The sequence below is a fragment of the Macaca mulatta genome, chromosome 13 (assembly GCF_049350105.2).
Source record: "Macaca mulatta isolate MMU2019108-1 chromosome 13, T2T-MMU8v2.0, whole genome shotgun sequence".
Lineage (NCBI taxonomy): Eukaryota > Metazoa > Chordata > Mammalia > Primates > Cercopithecidae > Macaca > Macaca mulatta.
Window position 1 is genome coordinate 116,065,071 of NC_133418.1, and position 18,886 is coordinate 116,083,956.

Consider the following 18,886-nt stretch of genomic DNA (forward strand, 5'->3'; position numbering starts at 1 on the left):
CTTTTCTATTATAGTTTTAAGGAGTAAAAACGTGTAAGTCATTACCTGAGGGATTTTGAGCCATGTCTGTGGCTCCTGTTTGAACTGGTGCAGTGAGCAGTCGGCAGCTTTTGAAGCAGTCAGGAGCAGGTACCTGCTGTGCCGCTGTATCCATGATGGGGCTGCATCCGTTGCTTACCTCTCTGAGACTTACTTTCCTCATTCTAAAAATGGAAATAATAAATACCTCATGGGATGCAGAGAGAGAAGTTAGATAAACTAGGTAAAGCAACTGCCTCAGAGAATGGCAGACAGTAGGTATTCAGCCAATTAGTTCTTTTTAAATTTCCTTCTCAATTCTTCATAACTTTTAAATATAGTTTCCCTGTTACAGTTTATATAAGAAGAGGGATACAGAGCCCCTAAATGTACCTTCCTCAGAACATTTGACATAATAGACATGAACGAAGACAGTGCCTTACCAGTATTGTGCTTGAACCTAGGCAGATACCCCTTTGAGTTTTTATATTTTACCCTCCCTGGTTGTTGATTCTTTTTTCATCCATCTAGTTGCCAGAATTGCAGCCTTAATGCCAAAGACAGTTTGTGTACATGATGACATTCTACTGAGTTTAAGGGTTTTTTTAATCCTTTAAGTTACATACATACAAGTTTCCTTCCTTCATATAAAAACGTAATCTTGAGCCCTGATGTTCTGGCCAAGTAGATCATCTTGGAGATATACACCCTCAGTGGGAATAATTTTTGTTTAATGTAGAGTAGTCTCTTCTGGTAAGTGAGATAATAACTTTGTTTAGCTCTGCCGATGTTTTCCATGGCAACTTATATGAGTGCTTTTATGGTTTGTACCATTTAACCCTAATCACACCATCCTTAAACACGTAAGTCAGACAAATTAGATACTTGCAAATGTCTTCTTTTAAACCAGAAATAAACAGACAAACACACTTGAAGAAGCCATGCCATGATGATCTATTCGGCCTGCAGAGTATATAAGCGCTTCATTGTTTCCTAGTGTAGTTACTCAATAGGATGCCTATGAAATGCAGACTTACTTTTGTAGACCTTGAAAAATGAGTGTCAGTGAGAACACCTGGCACTGTTCGCGTTGTTGTCTTGAGACTATTCTGTGACCACCACAGGAGCACAGATGTCTCTCTTCTCTTCCAGCGACTTCTTTTCTCCACAGAGAGCTATCATGTATTTAATGCAGACTTCTGCATGGGGACAGCTTCAGCTCTTGGTACCTTATTACTTCGGCTGTGGCAGACAAAGTGTCTACTTTCTGACCCCCTCAGCTAATGTTCTTTCCAACATGGTGGGAAAGGTGACTCATGGAATAGTTATGAAAATACTTTTACAAAAATATTAGGAATGATGAAAACTTACAGATGCAGCAAAGGCAGTGCTCAGAGGGAAATTTATGGCTGTAAATGCCTACATTAAAAAAAGAGAAAGATACTAAATTAATAACCTAACTTTACACCTTGAGGAACTGGAAAAAGAAGAGCAAATTATACCGCAAGCTAGCGGAAGGAAGGAAATAATAAAGGTTCGAGTAGAGAGAAATAAAATCGAGAATAGAATAACAGTAGAGAAAAGCAATGAAACCACAAGTATTTTCCTTGAACATATCAACAAATTGACAGATCCAATGTGGAAGTCCAGGCTCAGAGGCAGAGTCAGAGGCCAAGGTGAGCAGAGGTGCCGCGAATTGGAGTTGCTACTGAGGCCAGGACCTGTTCCTAAGGATTGGTGAGGGTGAACAGGGCTTAATCACGGTAGATTTTTCTCAAGTATTTTTTTTCCAGTCTGTTTGGAACCTGGGAAGTGAGGGTTTTAATTTGGGGATTACACAGACAGGAAAAAAACACAATTTTATGCAGATTACAGGTTGGAAAAGTCATTACTAACGTTTCTATCATCAGATTTAATGTTGAGATGGTAACTTATAAAAACCATGCACGGCTGGGCACAGTGGCTCATGCCTGTAATCCCAGCACTCTGGGAGGCCAAGGCAGGCAGATCACCTGAGGTCAGGAGTTCGAGACCAGTCTGGCCAGCATGGTGAAACCTCGTCTCTACTAAAAATACAAAAATTAACCAGGCGTGGTGGCCAATGCCTGCACTGCCAGCTACTCGGGAGGCTGTGGCAGGAGAATTGCTTGAACCCAGGAGGCGGAGGTTGCAGTGAGCTAAGAGATCGCACCACTGCACTCCAGCCTGGGCAACAAGAGCGAAACTCCATCTTAAAACAAAAACAAAACCAACTAAGAAAACATAGAATTCCAAGTCTGGGATTTAGGAGGACAGAGCCATACTGAAGATGTGTGTATTCAAACACAGATGTGTGTATTCAAACACAGATGCTGTGGTGCAGACAGTTGTGACCAAGACCGAATTGGCATTTCCAAGTCAGAGTTAGTTGCCATGTTGATGGAGAGCTGAGCAAAGCCATTTTAGGGTCATTTCCAAATAAGCAGGACATGGAACAGGCCATGACTCCCTCAGAGATGCACATTCACTTGGATTATCTGCCTCAAAGGACTGAAAAGGCAAATATTCAGAACTTCAGCAATCAGAGGCACTGGCCTTCATGAGACAACGGAATGATTAGTTGAAACATTAAAGAGCAAACAACAGTAGTCACTTCTGCTCTTCTGAAATGAAGACGGCCTCACATATCCCTTTGGAAACAGTCAAGTGTACTTCTCATGACTAAAGGTTAAAGCTGTATGACTGTTGGCATTTACTGAACTGACTGTGACATTTGTAATAAATAAATATTAAAAAAAAGATATTTGGTTGAAAGGGTAATTCATCTTGATTGAGCCAATTGAGTGTTCTGTGTTGTGGGACATGTTGCTTCCCTGCTTTCTTAATGTTAAGTACACATTCCATCTGTGTGTGATTTTTATTCAAATAGTCCTATTAAAGTATGCACTTTTATTGGGGAAAAACAAACCCTATTTTTTGAACCAATGGTTGCATCTTGTTTGTATAACACTAGTAAATATCTTAACTTTTTTTTTCATTAAATGAATTTTGAAAGATTGCAGTAAATAGAATAGGCTAGGAAATAGAGTGGGTAGTAGCATAGTCTTCATTTTCTTAATTGACTACTTTATATTAAGCTGTTTGATTTAAAAGCTTTTGGATGTAGGCCTGATGTTGAGATCATTATTTTAGTGGTTAACTTTTATCTGCGGCTAACATCGTACTCAATAGTGAAAGACTGAAATTATCCCTCCTAAGTTACAAGAACAGGACAAGGATGCCTGCTGCTATGAACAAATGCTTGTGTCCTGCCAAAATTTTTTATGTTGAAGCCCAAACCCCCAGTATGACATTATTTAGAATTGGTACCTTTGGGAGATAATTAGGTTTAGATGAGGTCATGAGGGTGGAATCCTCGTATGGGATTAGTGCCCTTCTAAGAAGAAACTAGAGAGCTTCTCTCTCTCTCTCTCTGTAGTGTCCTTGATGTCAGGACATAGGAAGGGGATCATCTGCAAACCAAAAAGAAGGCCCTTAACAGAATCTTACCATCTGGCACTTTGATCTCTGACTTCCAGCCTCTGTAACTTCAAGAAATAAATGTCTGATCTTTAAGCCATCCAGCCTATGGTATTCTGCTATAGCAGCCTGAGCTAACTAAAATACCCACTTTCACCACAGCTATTCAACATTGCACTAGAAGCTTTAGCCATTGCAATTGGACTAGTAAAATAAATAAAAGAATCCAAACTGGATGATTCTTCTATATATAGAAACATCCCAACGAGCCCACAAGAAAGCTGTTAGAGCTAATTAATCAGCAGGTACAGATGAACACACAAAAATCAGTTGTGTTTCTGTACACCTTCAGTGAACAATCTGAAAGGAAATTAAGGAGGCAGTTCATTTTACAGTAGCATCTAAAAGAATAAAATACCTCAGAATAACTTTAACCAAGAAAGTTAAAGACTTGTACACTGACAACTAAAAACCATTGCCAAAAGAAATGAAAGATCTAAATAAGTGGGAAGACATCTTGTGCTTGTGGGTAGGAAGACTAAACGTCAGGATGTCAATACTCCCTGAAGTGATCTACAGATTTAATATTATACCTATCAAAATTCCAGTGGCCTTTTTTTGCAGAAACAGAAAACTGATCCTTAAGTTCATATGCAATTGCAAGATACCTCCTGCTCGGCTAATTTTTGGTATTTTTATTAGAGACGGGGTTTCACCGAGCTAGCCAGGATGGTTTGGATCTCCTGACCTCGTGATCCACCCGCTTTGGCCTCCCAGAGTACTGGGATTACAGGCGTGAGCCACCACGCCCGGCCCGGGTTTTTGCCTTTTCACAGATGGCAGTGGGCGTATAAATGGACTCCATTTTATCTTTGTTTCTGACCTTTTGGCTGCAATGCCAAGTGGCTGTTTTCTGTCTGTGTTCTGTCTGCCTCCCAGAATCTCCAAAGTGTTCTGTGCATGGATAGTATTTAATAAATGGGCATTCACTGGTAGAAAGTATTTGAGAGACTATTAGAAGGTAAATTTGTTTCAAGGTAATAAAATTATAAGGCATTTAAGAGTTTTCTCTTTAAATTTTTAAAGAGAATGTGTCTTATTTTTTAACACCCTACTAAATAATGACATTATTAGGCAGCTACTTTTAGATAAAATGTGATAAATAATACCTTCTTCATAAATTCTGCTCTAAGAATCTGTTTATATTTTGATTTAAAATAGAAGTCTTTTATGTAATTTAAAACCTCATTTTGAATGGAAGTGATATGAATAGTTTATGCAATTTCTGCCAAGGAATTAATATGGACTTTGTTTAAACCACTGTCATTTATAATCAAAATGCTTTTAACTTACATTGATGTTGGCATTAACAAGTATTGCTAGATTGGTAGCATAGAAGGAAGTTGCATTTAGACTTACTAGGAGCTCATTGGTGCCTGAGGTTTTATAATGCTTTCTTTGGGCCATTTAACTGCTGGCAACTTTAATTCACATGATTCATAATACTGGAAATTTAAATTCACTCTTAATTGAAAAGTGAAGTTACTTAAATTCTTTAAATGCTAACCTTTGGAAAAATATCTGAAAAATAAAGGCACATATGATTTTGATGGCCCACTGCCAAAAGATTATCATTTACATAAATATCTCTTTCAGCAGAAGAGTTTAATGTATTGAGCTCAGAAGGTTAGAATAGAGACTTCAATCTGGAAGCCAGCAGTAGCCTGTTGGCTTGTGAACAGCAGCATTGTTCATCATACTGAGAACACTGTTGCATTCAGGCAGAAGCAGAGCTGGCATTAAAATGCAGTTAATTTGTTTCATGTGACTTGTCAGCTGTGTGTTTTTATCTAAATCTTTCTAGCTTCTCTTTTTAGTATTTTGTGTTCAACTCCTGAAATAGATGAACTACCTATTTAACTGTTTAAGCTCTGATTTTATTGCCACTTGCAACCATTCTACAGGTTTTCCATTTCATTTTAAATATATTTAATAATCAGTTTGAACACGATTTTAGTGTATTAAAAGTAACCCCATCTCACATGGCTTTTCTGTCTTGTGCATGTGTCTGTGTCTGTAAAAGGAACTTTCTGAAATTAATTAAGATAAAATTGCTACCCTTATTTTCTCACCAGCATCCTATTCTCTTCTTGTTTGCTAATTGTGTTCTCTGGATTTTTCCCTTAGATGACTTTTAATATTTGGCTACTAGCCAAGTATTGGGTCTGAGCAGTAAAGTGCTAGTCCCAAAGAAATGCTATAACAGTTACTAACATTAGAATAAGATTCCCATTTCACTTTTTGAAGAGCATGAGAATCTTACTGCTCCTCTGCAACTGTGCTCACTTAGTTTAATCAAACAGGTAATATTCTTGTTTAATTGGAAAGATATATCCAGTGATTTTTAAAGAACTTTTTGAGGTATAATTGACATGCAATAAACTGCCATGTTTAAATTGACCGATCTCAGGAGTTTGATAAATGTGTATACCCACAAAGTCACCACCACAATCAAGAGAGTGAATGTTTCCATCAGTTCCAAAATTTTCCATCTGTTCCTTTGAAACCCTCCCTTGCCCCCCTCCTGCCTCACATTCCTAACTTCACAGCAAACCCTGGTCTGCATTGATACTTTAGATTGGTTTGCATTTTCTAGTTTTATAGAAATGAAAACATACTGCTCTGCACTCTTTGTTGGCTGGATTAATTTATGGAGAGATTCATCCATGTTCTTTGTATCAGTAGTTCATTTTTTTTTATTAGTGCTGAGTAATATTCCATTGTGTGGATATACCACCATTTATTTATCCTTCCATCTGTTAGTGGACATTTGGGTTGTTTCTAGTTTTCTCATGTACCCCTTGTCTTTTAACTTCTCTTTCTTTTTCTTCTCTTTATCCCTCAGTGATTTGTTCTTGCTTACTGCCTTAGATCAGGAATTGTCAACATATGACCATTTTCGACCTACAAAAACTACGGTTTCATACAGTAGTGTTTAATAAATGTTTTTAAATGAATATTACTTATTTTTACATTCAAGAGTCTCTGCGTGATACAGAATTGTTTACATATTGCTTGAACTCAGTTATACAAAACATTCCGCATAATAAAAGACTAAGTGACATATTAGCAGGTGTTGTGTCTGATTGGCAAAAGTATATGTTTTTCCTGTCTGGTTTTCTGTCTTGTGTATACACGTATATAGTAAGCATATATTACTTTTACAATAGGAAACAAAACCCTTTTTAAAAAAGGAAAAACCTATACTAACTTTTTTTTAATTTGTGTAATTTATTTATAAGTTCTTCATTTCTTGTTTTCTTTGCAAAGGAAAAACCATGGTATTCTATTTAAAAAGCATGGGTTTCAGAACCAGTCAGATTCTCTTCCCTAGTTGTGTGACTTTGGGCAGTCTGTTTAATCTGTCTGAGGCCACTGTCGTCGTCTGTAAAGCGATAACTCAGTGAATCTTCACTGAGCGTAGCCAGCTTAGGTGACCTGGAGCATATGACATGCCTGTGCATGTGCGGCTCTCCTTCCTGTTTCCCCACCCACGTCCTGCCGTGGCCAAAGGCAGTAGAATTCTGGCTGTACACATTGTTACCTTTTTTTGTAACCATACTACTTTTTTGAGTTTCTTTCTCTTTTATTAAAAAAAAATTTTAGACTGGGTGAGGTGGCTCATGCCTGTAATCCCAATAGGGAAGCTGAGGTGAATGGATTGCTTGAGTCCAGGAGTTCAAGAGCCTCCTGGGCAACATGGAGAAATCTTGTCTGTATAGAAAAATATAAAAATTAGCCAGGCTTGGTAGCATGAGCCTGTAGTTTTAGCTACTCCAGAGGCTGAGATGGGAGGATCACTTGAGCCAGGGAGGCAGAGGTTGCAGTGAGCCAAGATTGTGCCGCTGCACTCCAGCCTGGGTGGCAGAACAAGATTCTGTCTCAAAAAAAAAAAAAAAAAAAAATTAAAAAAACCCTAAAAATTAAAAATAGATTTTTGGCTGGGCGTGGTGGCTCACACCTGTAATCCCAGCACTTTGGGAGATTGAGGTGGGTGGATCACCTTAGGTCAGGAGATCGAGACCATCCTGACTAACATGGTGAAACCCCATCTCTACTAAAAAATACAAAAACTAGCCAGGCGCGGTGGCGGGCGCCTGTAGTCCCAGCTACTCGGGAGGCTGAGGCAGGAGAATGGCGTAAACCCGGGAGGCGGAGCTTGCAGTGAGCTGAGATCCGGCCACTGCACTCCAGCCTGGGTGACAGAGCGAGACTCCGTCTCAAAAAATAAAAATAAAAATAAAAAAAAAATAATAATAATACAAAAATTAGCCAGGTATGGTAGTACACACCTGTAATCCTAGCTACTCGGAAGGCGGAGGCAGGAGAATCGCTTGAACCTGGAGGCAGAGGTTGCAGTGAGCCGATGTGTAATCAGACCAAGATGTGTAATTGTTGTATAAGTAACTTCAGGTGACATGCAGAATTTGCCTTTCTAATAGTGACATTGATAACCTTTTTCATTGATTTCTTATTTGAAGAATATCAAAGAATATTCCAACAACTAAGGATGTTGAGCCACTGCTTGAAATTGATGGAGATATAAGAAATTTTGAGGTGTTTTTATCTTCAAGGACCCCAGTTCTTGTGGCTCGAGATGTAAAAGTCTTTTTGCCTTGCACTGTAAACCTAGATCCCAAACTACGGGAAATTATTGCAGGTGGGTATTAGTAGTAAATTTCATTTTTCATCTGAAGTCCTAATAATTTTTCATGTTTCTAACTTATTTGTATACATTTCTCCTGCTCTATGAAAAACCAAGAGGTATTAAACTAAGCACTACACAGAAAAAATTATGAAATTAAAGATTAGGAGTCTTGGTATCCTTTTGAGAATGTAAAGAAAATCCCGTTAGTATTTGTGGAACTCACTTTATTATGATCCCTGTCCCCCACCCCTCGCGCCCCTGCCCAAGTCCTTACTTTGGAACTTTGGAATTGGATTTCTTTTAACATACAGTCATGACTTCATGATGTCCATCCATTGTAATTTGCCTGTCACCAGTCTTCGGTTCTTAATAGGGATCTCTATCCAGAGAAGTAAGAAAATCTTTATATTACTTTTCAGATATTAACTTAAATCTGGGGACTAGAGCTTCAGGGTAGTGACATTAAGGCTTTGAAATAAATGAAGTTCTGGAGGTACCACTCTGTGCACATGCACACACATAAAAACCTTCATTGAAACAGTCTTTTGTATGACCTGGCTCTGCTGACCTGCCTTTGAGTTTTCCAGGAACTGTGAAGAGATCACCTTAAACTACTTCTGTATTCTGTTTTCTAGGTACCTGTTACTACATGGCTGTGGAATTTGTTATTGTTGTTCAGAGGTGGATCAGTCTCATAATTTGCAAACCCAGTCTTTGCTAACATTGTATGTGTTAATACCCAATATGAGTTATTAATAGTTGATAACATTATGAATCAAAAGAATTGTTAGAATATCTTAAATCCTTTAAGAGTTAGAGATGAGTCAGTAGTTCTTTTTTTTTTTTTTTTTTTTTGAGATGGAGTCTCGCTCTGTCGCCCAGGCTGGAGTGCAGTGGCCGGATCTCAGCTCACTGCAAGCTCCGCCTCCCGGGTTTACGCCATTCTCCTGCCTCAGCTTCCCGAGCAGCTGGGACTACAGGCGCCCGCCACCTCGCCCGGCTAGTTTTTTTTGCGTTTTTTAGTAGAGACGGGGTTTCACTGTGTTAGCCAGGATGGTCTCGATCTCCTGACCTTGTGATCCGCCCGTCTCGGCCTCCCAAAGTGCTGGGATTACAGGCTTGAGCCACCGCGCCCGGCGAGTCAGTAGTTCTAATAACTGAAGAGAAGAATCCAGATATTGGTGACTTCGAATGGTGAAAAAGCTTTTATGCAAAGTAGCTGGGCACTTCTCACTGAAAGGCCTGTGAGTTTTTAAGATTTTCTGTCTTCTTTTTTAATCTAGTTGGAATCCCTGGCAAGAGTGATAAAGTCATGTTTCTGCCTGGTAACTAAAGAAGAATGTGATAATTGGACTAATTCCTAATGTCCTGTTTTCTCTTGCCTTGTGGGGTCTGATTGAATCTTTCAGATGTTCGCGCTGCCAGAGAGCAGATCAGTATCGGAGGACTGGCGTACCCGCCGCTCCCTCTACATGAGGGTCCTCCTAGGGCACCATCAGCGTACAGCCAGCCCCCATCTGTGTGCTCTTCCACGTCCTTCAATGGGCCCTTCGCAGGTGGAGTGGTGTCACCACAGCCTCACAGCAGCTATTACAGTGGCATGACGGGCCCTCAGCATCCCTTCTACAACAGGGTAAGGAAGTTGGAGGCAGCTTTATTTTTAAGAATTTGTTCCAGGGACACCTCAGTTTTCTGCTTGTAGATTCTGTTACTGTTTTAAAACTGTGCTTTGGCTTTAACATAGGAAAAATGTAAAGTTTGAATGTAAAATATAGGAGTTTTTGGAAATCAAAATAATTTAGAATTTTAATGTGTTCTAGATCTCAAGAGGGTCTGAATATTAGATATTTTTTTCTTTTATTTAGTTTCTTGATAAGTAAATGGACTCCATAGGGTCAACAGTGACTGTCCTATGCTTCAAAGGAATCTGTTTCTTTGTTTATAAACATATATAACAAATATTCTATTTGTTATATCTTGTATAATAGCTTATATTGGCATTTAAAACAATGATAAACTTAAATTCTTCCAGTAGTTTAGTAAACCTATACTTAATATGCTTTTGTCTTTTAAATATGAGATAATAATGGGAAGGTACTGCTATGAAACTCAGATGTTTTTCCAAATAGTAGCACTATAGCCTATTTTTAGAGTTTTATGTTATCTTCAGTCATCTATACTTTTTTACTTAATATAAATAAGATAATTTCCTAGATGAAAAGATGAAATGCAACTAATTATCAGTGGTATTCAGGCCCTGTCAAGTTTAGTAGGCCCAAGCTATATTCTCACTTTAATGACCTCAAACACTAACATTTCCTGTAGGAAAATGGAGCATGAACTTGGGGTTACACTTTTTGGAACTGTTCTCTTAAGATGCATTGCAATTTCTTATTTTGCTGTCTCCCTCTTTAGTCTAATTCGAGAAAACATAGGACCTAGTTAGTCATAGAAGCCTAGTGCCTAAACTGCCTGCGTAAATGTATTTCATATGAGCTGGGAAGAAAGAGAATGTAGAATAAAGATGACAAAGAAAGGATTCTAGAATTTAAACTTTCAGTTTTTGAAAAATGTTGCCCATATAAGTAATTAGGTACTGTTTAAAGAGGCCCTAGAAATGTTATTCCGTTTTTCTATTTGGACAAGGAGACAAAGGTGGAATAATAGCATTTTATCATGTATTCCATCTTTTAAAATTTAACTGTGTGGTAGGCAGTGTGAAATGCAGGGTTTTATTTACCATTCTTAAAATCTGCTGTGTAAGTTTACATACAATAGCTCTGTTGATGCCAACTGAAAATTTGAAACCAAGAAGCTTATTTTAAAAAACTAAAGATTACCTTACCATCTAGCCTGAGATACTATGTTCACTAATTTCATGAATAACAATAATGTAATCATGCTTTAATAGTATTTTATCATTTTTTAAAACATTTACAGTTTTCTTTTGTTTTTAAATCTAGCTACTTTTCGCTGTAGTTATTTAAGATTTTTTAGTCTTAAAGTTGAAAGCAGAATAATTCTTCTAAGCTGGCAGGAGTAAAAAGGGTGGGCAACATTTCACCTCATGTAACAAAACTTCATGAACTGCAGTCTTTATGTTTAGCCCATATAATTTGATATCTTCTGTTTATATGAAACTGGTTACAAATGCATGCCATTGTTATAAATCTCACACAAACAGTGGATTCCCCACCTATTTTTTTTTGTTGTTGTTGTTGTTGTTGTTTTTTAAATATGCTTGCTTATTTAGGATATAAACTCCAGGGTGTAAACTAGAGGTGAACTCCAGGAACTTGTAATAACATTATTCTTGGAATTTGTGCCAGGGTGTTCTCATATATTCCAGACTTATTTTGGTCTTATTTAGGCTAATCTCTTTTATTGGTGAGGAATAGTATTAAGATTCCAGTCTGCTTCTTTTAAAAAGATGATGAGTTAATATTGGTTAAGTCACTTAGAACCTGACAGATGGTAAGCTTGTAAACATATTAAATATAGAGAAACTCGTGTCAAACTGTAAAGTGCAAAACTTTAGTTGCTCATTTTTCTAAAAAAAGCTTACATGAAATGACCAATATAAAAATGTAAGTAATATGTCTTAAGTTTGAGTTTAGTATCTTATGGAATATGAGTGAGGCTTTTTTTTTTCTTTTGTTTTGTCATTTGCATTAAAATTTTGGAGTTGTGTGTTACTGGTTTCATTTGAAAAATCTCATTACACTTTCATTTCTGTAATTGTTTACCCCTTTTTTGTTACGTGTTTTTCCCTAGCCATTCTTTGCCCCATACCTTTACACGCCAAGGTATTACCCTGGCGGCTCCCAACATCTCATCTCACGTCCATCAGTAAAAACGAGTTTGCCCAGAGATCAGAACAATGGCCTAGTAAGTATATAAAAGGGTAACGAAAATATTAATTTAATAATAAACATAGATAGCATTGGAGATTTGCTTATTTCCTTTACATAGTAAAAGAGTACAAGTTATTTTATACATAGTTTTAAGAAACATAACCTATTACTAACATAAAATGTATTTGTTTTCATTTCTGGTAAATGTCTATGGAAGGAAAACGACTAGCAGTCTCAGCAAATAAGTGTTGACTTGTTTATAACCAGAACTTTCTGGCTTGTAAATATAGTGTTTACTACCAAAACTTTTAAAACTAAGCCTTTACATTTGGTAATTTCTAATATCTTTGTAAAGAACATGTGTATACAGTACCTTTATAGTGTATATATATATTAGCACCATGATATAAAAAATAGAGGATGTATTGAAGGAAGAACATTTTAGTCAAATGACAGGAATTAAACAAGATAAGGGAAATTCTTCCAATGAGCTATTGAATCTAATAAAAGACATTTGTGCCCAAAATATTAGAGGTTCCTGATGATAAAAGTAATAATTTAAAAAAAGAAACTCTCTATTAATATATTTTTATAAATCAGAAGGCAAAAAGCTACAGCACTTACACTGCTGTTTATTTTGTAAAGTGTTGTGCAGGGAAGATCTATTCACATAAACTGTTGAGTTTCAGTGTCATGTATTATTTTACCATCATGTTCATTTGTCTTCACAGTTTGGCTCCCCTCTTCCCCTTTTCACCCACACTCTCCTGTTTTGTGTTGTTAGGAAGTTATCAAGGAGGATGCTGCTGAGGGGCTTTCTTCACCCACAGACTCCTCGAGGGTAATGGAGTAGTCCTGTGGTGTGGATCGCTGGCATCTCATTGCTTCTGCCTCAGTAATGACTGTCTTAATTGTGATGATAGCAGCTCACTAACTCTGCATTTGTGGTGTGATGAGCAGCTAGTATAGAGTAGCTGAATGCTAATAATTATGGTTCATGAATTAATTAAAAAGCGGATGTTTAACTTCACTCATTTCCTCCTGCTTTTCCCCTTTTTCAATACATGGTATGGGTTTTTTTGATTCTCCAATAAGGAAGGGCTTTTTCTAGCAGCTGTCAGGGGTGTTCAGTTGGTAGTATTTGCTCCTTATTGTGAGCTCTAGCTTTGCCTTTGACTGTTTCTGTTAAGCCTGTAGTTGGTATTACACATGTGGAATATTTTAGAAAAGTATCCAGTGTTAGCCTTGAGACTACAAAAAGACACGAGCTAGATGATCTAGACCAAAAATGCATCTTTAGTAACTCAATCTTGGTGTCTACATTTAGTTAAGTCTTAGTCTGAGTTTTAGTGCAGTACTATAGTACTTTTCTTTACCTATATATTTGTTAAAATAAATTTTCCAGATAAACAGATCATTCAGCATGTAAAAGAAATTATTTATTTATTTTTTGCCAACACCTTAAGGTAGGTTTCTTTAAAACAAAACAAAACAAACAAACAAACAAACCTTGTAGAGGGAATCACTTCATAAATTACTGTATAAGTGGCTGGGCGCAGTGGTTCACACCTGTAATCCCAGCACTTTGGGAGGCTGAGGTGGGTGGATCACTTGAGGTCAGGAGTTCGAGACCAGCCTGGCCAACATGGTGAAACCCCGTCTCTACTAAAAAAAATACGAAAATTAGCCAAGCGTGTGGTGGGCACCTATAATCCCAGCTGCTTGGGAAGCCGAGGCAGGAGAATCGCTTGAACCTGGGAGGTAGAGGTTGCAGTGAGCTGAGATCACACTGCTGCACTCCAGCCTGGGCGACAAGAGCGAGACTTGGTCTCAAAAAAAAAAACTACTATATAAGGCTTCGTACTTAATAAGAAATAAGTTTGTAATGAGCTTTAAAATCTTCATTTAGAGCCCGGGCGACAGAGTAAGACTCTGTCTCAAAAAAAGAAAAAAAGAACCCAGTTTGTATTTTAACTTCAGTTGTTTTATTTATAGACTATGCTACACCCATGTAATATGGTCAGTTTAGCCTATAGCTGTGCTGAAATGTGGCATAGCAGTTAGAGTTAACATGGTGAAATATTGCATCCTAAGTTTATCTGTAATTTTTAACTTAAAACATGCAGTTTGGCAGGCAATAGGTTGTTTTTTTTTAGATAGAGTTTCACTCTTTCGGTCAGGCTGGAATGCAGTGGTGCCATCTCTGCTCACTGCAGCCTCAGCCTCCCAGTTTCAAGTGATTCTCCTGCCTCAGCCTCCTGAGTTGCTGGGATTACAGGCACCCGCCACCATGCCTGGCTAATTTTTGTATTTTTGTAGTAGCGACGGGGTTTCACCTTGTTGGCCAGGCTGGTCTCAAACTCCTGACCTTGTGATCTGCCCACCTCGGCCTCCCAAAGTGCTGGGATTACAGGTGTGAGCCACCGTGCCCAACCAGCAATATTTTTTTAACTTTAATTTCCTTGGAGTTAATGTTAGTAAGATAGAAAAAGAGAACCGTTGTGCTTTCATTGAGAGATTGATTCTTTTAAAGTCATTAACGTTTCAGCTGAAGTGTTTAAGTGACTTCAATTATCCGCAGTAAACTACAATAATGCTCTTTAGTGCTTATGGAATCTTTATGGGTCATCATCATTATATGCAAGAATGACCTTTAGTTTAGTCAGAGAGCCTTTAGCATATAGATTCATTGCATGCAATTCAATTCTCCGAGCTAAAATTCCTCAGCAAATTTTTGAAGAAAATCAGATACTGTGAAGAAGTTAATGGCCTTAATGACACAGACATGCTGACATAGTAGCTATTCCCATGCTCAAGAATGTAGACAAATACATGTCATTAAAAGGTGTCTAGTTTTTTTTAGCGACCAGTAAAGGAGCATTAGGCAAATTTTGAAATGAGTTTTTGGAGAAGGGGAAATCATGTGATTCGTGAGATGTGTTTAGAAGCTCAGCAAAGGTGCACTCTGCATATATTAGTGACTTTGTCTAGTAAAATAACCATATCATTTGCTTTTATTTTACTATGAAAAGATCACTTTATGATTAGTATAGCAAATAATAGATGCTTACTAAGCTTCCTTTGCTTTTAAGAAATTAACAATGACAATAGCATGTAAAATTTGTTGTGTTGAAGCCTAGAAAAAGTAAGTAGTCACTTAGTTCAATGTCAGATTGAAAGCTGTGGTGGAAAGGCAAAGAATCAGTACATGGGAACATTGCCAGAACTTCGTAGTTGGACCAACAGAGAGTACCTAATAGAAGAGTATGTAGCCCATCAAGCCCTGTAGCAGAAAACTGTTTCTGGACAATGGGACTTCCCATTGGTCCCATCTCTGCTCAGTCAGCTGTCCCTGTACAAAGCTTGTAGAAAAGTCAAGAGCTACACAAACGTCTTTGGACAAATTGTCATGTCACAGGGTAATGTGTTAAGAAAGCCAGACCATGAGGGGTTAACCAGCTATGGTCTTTTCAAAATAGAGGTGATCCCTGTATATATATGTGTGTGTATGTGTGTGTGTGTGTGTGTGTATATATATATATATATTTGCCATGAGGAACATCTGAATCACCTTTATAAATTAGATCCTTATAAAAATAATTGAGTTTTCTCACATTAAGGAACATTGTAGTGCTTATATACCTTGTGAAGTCCAGGCAGGGACTTCTCAGATAAATTATAGATATATCCAAGTGTTCCACAGAAGTGAAGATTTATATAAATAAAATATAATATAAATAATATATATTATAAAATATTTATATTAATATATAACATATTTATATTATATACTATATAAGAAATAATATATTAATATATTAATATAAAATATGTTAATATAAATATATTAATAATATAAATCCTCACTTCTGTGAAACATTTGGATATATCTATAAGCCTCCATACTAGCTTTTAAAAAATAATTGTATAATAGAGCAAAAATATATGCCAAATCTTATGAAACCAGGTTAAAAAATTAGTACTATATGCAAGACATGCTCCCCCGAATATTAGGGCTAGAAAGGAACAGTGTTTTTCAAACTTCCAAAGCATAGAAGCTGTTAGAAATGAACTCTTAATCAAAACTCCAGTTTATAAAACCAATAAACGCAGAATCCTGGCACCCACATTACACTTGCCTTCCCTCTTGAGGGTCCCCCAGGAGTGCTCGTCTCCACATGGCACAGATGGAACGTGTGAGACTTACTTGAGGGACACAGGAAGGGGTGCCAGATTTGGAACTAGAATGCAGGAGACCGTGGCGCTCACCACCATGCTGGTGGCTCCGCCCCGTTCGTCCTGAGCATGACTTAGTCAGGTATTTGGTCTTTTGAGGTAAACAGACCCTGAGGATGAGCTCTTTGCCTTGGACACATTACTTCACACCTCTGATTCTCAGCTTTCTCACCAGGAAAAGCAGACCTGCCTCATAGGTCTGATTTAAGGATTAGTCAGCCTTAGTATACTTCAAGTACTTTATTATTATTATTATTATTATTATTATTATTATTATTACTACTGCTACTACTGCCCAAAGGCCAGAATCCATGGAGCTTTAAAGATGCAGAACTCAGACTGTTTTTGGTTAAATCATCTTTGTCTCAGTCATGGGAGTGGTGTACAAATACTCCAATCAATTTAGATTCACACAGACTTTTTAATCTGTTGATGCTTCTTAGGCCTAAAGGTGTTAATCGGTTTGTTTTCTTAGAATTTAAAAGAATTTCTAGGTTATTTGAATACTTCATACACTTTACAATTTTGAAAGCTTTCCAGGGATATTTTCATTGGTGCCTTTACCTTCTTTGAGTCCAGTTCCCACTAGGAAATGGCAACATTCACACCATTCTGTGACCCTGCCGAAGCGAAGGACCCAGTATTGAGGGCCTGTGTCCGGCCAGGTCTCCTCAGTGGCATGTTATTCTGTCATCTCAAAGAGTTGCTCTAAAAGCTCTGTGGTCTGGCTTAATTTAAGGTATGCTGCTCCTGGTGGTAACTGTTTCATTGAAAAGCGCATGTTCAAAGGAGCAATAAAGCATTTCTTCATTCTTTCATTTTTCCCTGAATTATTTTACAATGAGTACCACAGATGCTTGTGTGATCAATTCAACAAATATTTATTGAGTGTAAGAGGCGCTGTTCTCATGGGATACAGCAGTGAACAAAACTGATGAAAATCCTCCCTCACAGAGTGTGGACCTGAAGGCCACCGAAGGAATTATCAGTTCTATGAAGTCATTCTTTCTTGACCTCCTCAGCCACAGGGTTTACTGGTTACCTTTGGACAGCTTTATTTAGATGACTTTTATACCCTGTTGAGAAAGCATGACAATAATTAGCACAAAGTTTAATCATAAAGAATTTCAGAACTGCAAAGGCAGTGTTAACACAGTATCATGATCTCCAGTGTGCTGTTACCTTTACCTTTAGATGTTGATGAAAACTATTGAATGAAGATATTAAAACTGAAAGTCTTGGTTTTCATCAAACAGGATCCAGTCAGTGGAGTGACCAAGTAAAAAGTGAAAACAAGTCCCCATGGGAGGATTCTTGCAGCAATCCCTGCGCAGTCCCCATGTGGTGGCTCCTGCAGCAATCCTGCACTTTGGAAGGCTGAGGAAGGAGGATGACTTGAGCCCGAAAGTTCAAGACCAGCCTGGACAACATAGCAAGACCGTTACTTTAAAAAAAAAAAAAAAAAAAAATTAGCCGGGCAGGGCATGGTAGTGCACACCTGTAGTCCCCCTGCTTGAGAGGCTGAGGTGAGAGGATCAGTTTAGTGCCAAGATCACACCACTGCACCCTCAGCCTGGTGACAGAGCAGATCTTGTCTCAAAAAAAAAAAAAAAAAAAAAAGAAAAAAAAAAAAAAAAAAAGCGGGGCTCACCTGTAGAGAATTTTTATTTTCGCCACTGATTTAGAAGTTCAAGCTGTCTCTCATTGTTCAGGAGAAGACGTGGACAAGAAAGTTAAAGGTGCCATAGGTAGGGAGCCAAAGGCATTTCAGGTTGTGTTTAGGCTTCAGGCTCAGGACAGGTGCTCCCTATCAGCTCTCAGTGACTTTGCACAGTAGCCTCAACCAGCTTTAACACCATTCACACTTTTAAAAGTGTCTTAGAAGTGAATTTGTACTATTCTGTTTGAATTTGGAAAAGTATTTGCCCATTTTTGCCTTTTATTAAAGTATAGTGAAAAATTGTCTTCACTTCCCACTTGAAAGTCTTTGTACCGGACTTCAACTCAAGAGAACTTTTTTTCCTAAACAATTTTCAGCTAAATTGATTGGGATATTTTCACAGAAATAATATTACAGTAAAGTTATGAAATCCTAGAGTACAGTTAAAAGTTTAAAAATAACAAAATTATGTTCATTGCAGTAGTTTAGTACTTGTGTTTTTATTTTGCTTTTTTTCATTTTGGTTTGTTTTTTTGAGACAGAGTCTCATTCTGTCACTCAGGCTGGACACAATCTCAGCTCACTGCAACCTCTGCCTCCTGGACTGAAGTGATTCTCCTGCCTCAGCGTCCCGAGTAGCTGGGACCCAGGCATGCGCCACCACACAATGAAAAATTAGCCCAGCTAATTTTTGTACTTTTAGTAGAAACAGGGTTTAACCATGTTGGCCAGGCTGGTCTTGATTGCCTGACCTCAAGGCATCCACCACCGTGGCCTCCTAAAGTGTTGGGATTCCAGGTGTGAGCCACCATACCCTGCCAGTACTTGTGTTTTTTAAAAGATTGCTCTTAAAATGTAGTGTTATGCCTAATCAGCCAACTTTGACCTAGTATTTCTTAAGTAGCTTGAAGA

The 18,886-nt window shown here is 37.9% G+C and overlaps 1 protein-coding gene across 12 annotated transcripts in view; it reads left to right on the forward strand.

The window, feature by feature from the left end:
* The window catches only part of KIDINS220 (kinase D interacting substrate 220), a 110,406-nt gene that overhangs the window by 79,250 nt on the left and 12,270 nt on the right, over positions 1–18,886 (forward strand). For 6 of the 12 annotated variants that reach the window (XM_077960176.1, XM_077960179.1, XM_077960173.1 and 3 more), the window contains 4 exons: positions 8,058–8,236; positions 9,634–9,857; positions 11,999–12,112; positions 12,863–12,919. In XM_077960176.1, coding sequence (XP_077816302.1) covers positions 8,058–8,236; positions 9,634–9,857; positions 11,999–12,112; positions 12,863–12,919 — 574 coding nt within the window. The remainder of the gene's footprint in view (positions 1–8,057; positions 8,237–9,633; positions 9,858–11,998; positions 12,113–12,862; positions 12,920–18,886) is intronic. The other 6 variants (XM_077960182.1, XM_077960185.1, XM_077960180.1 and 3 more) reach the window with 1 other exon arrangement.